Raw genomic sequence first — 1,997 nt, forward strand, 5'->3', positions numbered from 1 at the left:
TATATATATATATATATATATATATATATATATATAAGGGAGGTGTATGTTATGCTCGGGTGTATAGGCAGCTCATCTATGTAGGGAAGAGAGTGTTATAAATATATAGATAAAATCAATGAAATAAATGCACAAAAAGGAATAAAAATAAATTAAATAAATAAAAAAGCATTAAATATAAATAAATAAATAAAAAAGAATAAAAAATAAATAAATAAATAAATAAATAAGAAAAAAAAAATGTCTAATTATGCAGCGGCGTGCGCGGTGGTGTATACGTATACACCCGAGCGAGTATATAGGCTATTTTAGGTCCTTTTTTTACCATAAAAAAGGAGAAAAAGATTAAATAAATGATTAATATTAATTTATTTAATTAATTAATATAAAAAAGGGCAAAAAAAGCGTTATTTTTATCTATTTTACCCCCTTATCTCTATATATAATATACATATATAATATTATTGTATAAGGAGGGTCCACCGGTCGGTCAGCTGCATGCATGCATTTATTGTTTTTTTTTGTTCTTTTTCTCCTTAATTTGCATGCATTTGTTTATTTTTATTTAATTTATTTAAATTAAATAATTAATTTAATTAAAATAAACGTAAATTAGACAGAAATAGGAGAAAAAACAAGAAAAAGAGAGCATTTATAGCTGCGTATACACCTCAATTTATTTATTTATTTATTTATTTTATTTATATAAATAAATAACTTTTTTATTGTTTTTTCTTCTTTTTTTCTTTTATTTATTTATTTATTTATTTTACTTATTTCTTTTTCTTTTATTTTATTTATTTCCCTTGTTTTCTTTTATTTATTCCCTTTATTTATTTATTTATTCATTTATTTATTTATTTATTTATTTATTTATTTATTTATTTATTTATTTATTTATTTATTTATAATGGGGGATACAGACAAAGAAATAAAGTCTTCTTCTTCTAATAGTAAGTCTCCTCTACTTATATATATTAATCCTGCTGCTGCTGCTGCTGCTGCTGCTGTTGCTGCTGCTGTTGCTGCTGCTGTCACTGCTGCTGCTGCTGCTGTTGCTGTTGCTGTCACTGCTGTTGCTGCTATTGTTGCTGCTGCTCTTGCTGCTGCAGGCAGTCTCAAGGAGATGTCTTCTTCTGGTACGCAGCAAGACACGGCATCTGCTGCTGCTGCTGCTGCTGCTGCAGCAGCAGGAGATGAATCAGGAGCATCAGAAGCAGCAGCACAAGTGTCTCGAGAAGCAGCAGCAGCAGAAGCAGCAGCAGAAGCAGCAGAAGCAGCAGCAGAAGCAGCAGAGGAAGCAGCAGAAGCAGAAGCTCAAGTTGTAAGAGAAGCAGCAGAAGCAGAAGCAGCAGCAGCAAAAGCAGCAGAAGCTGCAAAAAAAGCAGCAGCAGCAGCTGCTGCTGCAGGTCAAGATGCAGCAGCAGCAGCAGCAGCAGCAGCACCAGCAGCAGCAGCAGCAGCAGCAAAGGAGACACGTTTTGGTTCTTTTAGGTTGCATGCAAGTAAAGAAGGAGACAAATTCCCTTTTGCAGCAAAAAACTCTCAAGAATCCAGCAGCAGCAGCAGCAGCAGCAGCAACGACAGCAGCAGCAGCAGCAGCAGCAGCAGCAGCAGCAGCAGCAAACAGGAGACAAAGAAGGGTATATGGAGACGTTTACTAAAAGAATCACGAGATAAAACTGCACATACACCTGCAGGAACTATTATACTTCTTGGTTAGTTTATTCTTTTTTTTTTTTTTCTCCTTTTTTTTTCTCCTTTTTTGTCTCCTTTTTTGTCTCCTTTTTTGTCTCCTTTTTGTCTCCTTTTTTTTGTCTCCTTTTATTGTCTCCTTTTTTCTCTCCTTTTTTCTCTCCTTTATTATCTCCCTTTTATTTATTTATTTATTTATTTATTTATTATATACATATTAATCTATTGCTGTTGCTGCTGTTGCTGTTGCTGCTGTTGCTGCTGCTGCTGCTGCTGCTTAGGTTGTGAGGATGTAGGTAAGA

At 33.7% G+C, this 1,997-nt stretch overlaps 1 protein-coding gene across 1 annotated transcript; it reads left to right on the forward strand.

The window, feature by feature from the left end:
* Positions 1-1,126: 1,126 nt before the first annotated feature.
* On the forward strand, positions 1,127-1,723 carry EMWEY_00052040 (hypothetical protein, conserved; the record flags this gene model as incomplete). The annotated part of the gene is made up of 1 exon (XM_013477510.1): positions 1,127-1,723. The coding sequence occupies one exon, from the start codon at positions 1,127-1,129 to the stop codon at positions 1,721-1,723; it is 597 nt and encodes a 198-aa protein (XP_013332964.1).
* Positions 1,724-1,997: the final 274 nt, after the last annotated feature.

The sequence above is a fragment of the Eimeria maxima genome, genomic scaffold, assembly GCF_000499605.1.
Source record: "Eimeria maxima Weybridge genomic scaffold, Emw_scaff1378, whole genome shotgun sequence".
Lineage (NCBI taxonomy): Eukaryota > Apicomplexa > Conoidasida > Eucoccidiorida > Eimeriidae > Eimeria > Eimeria maxima.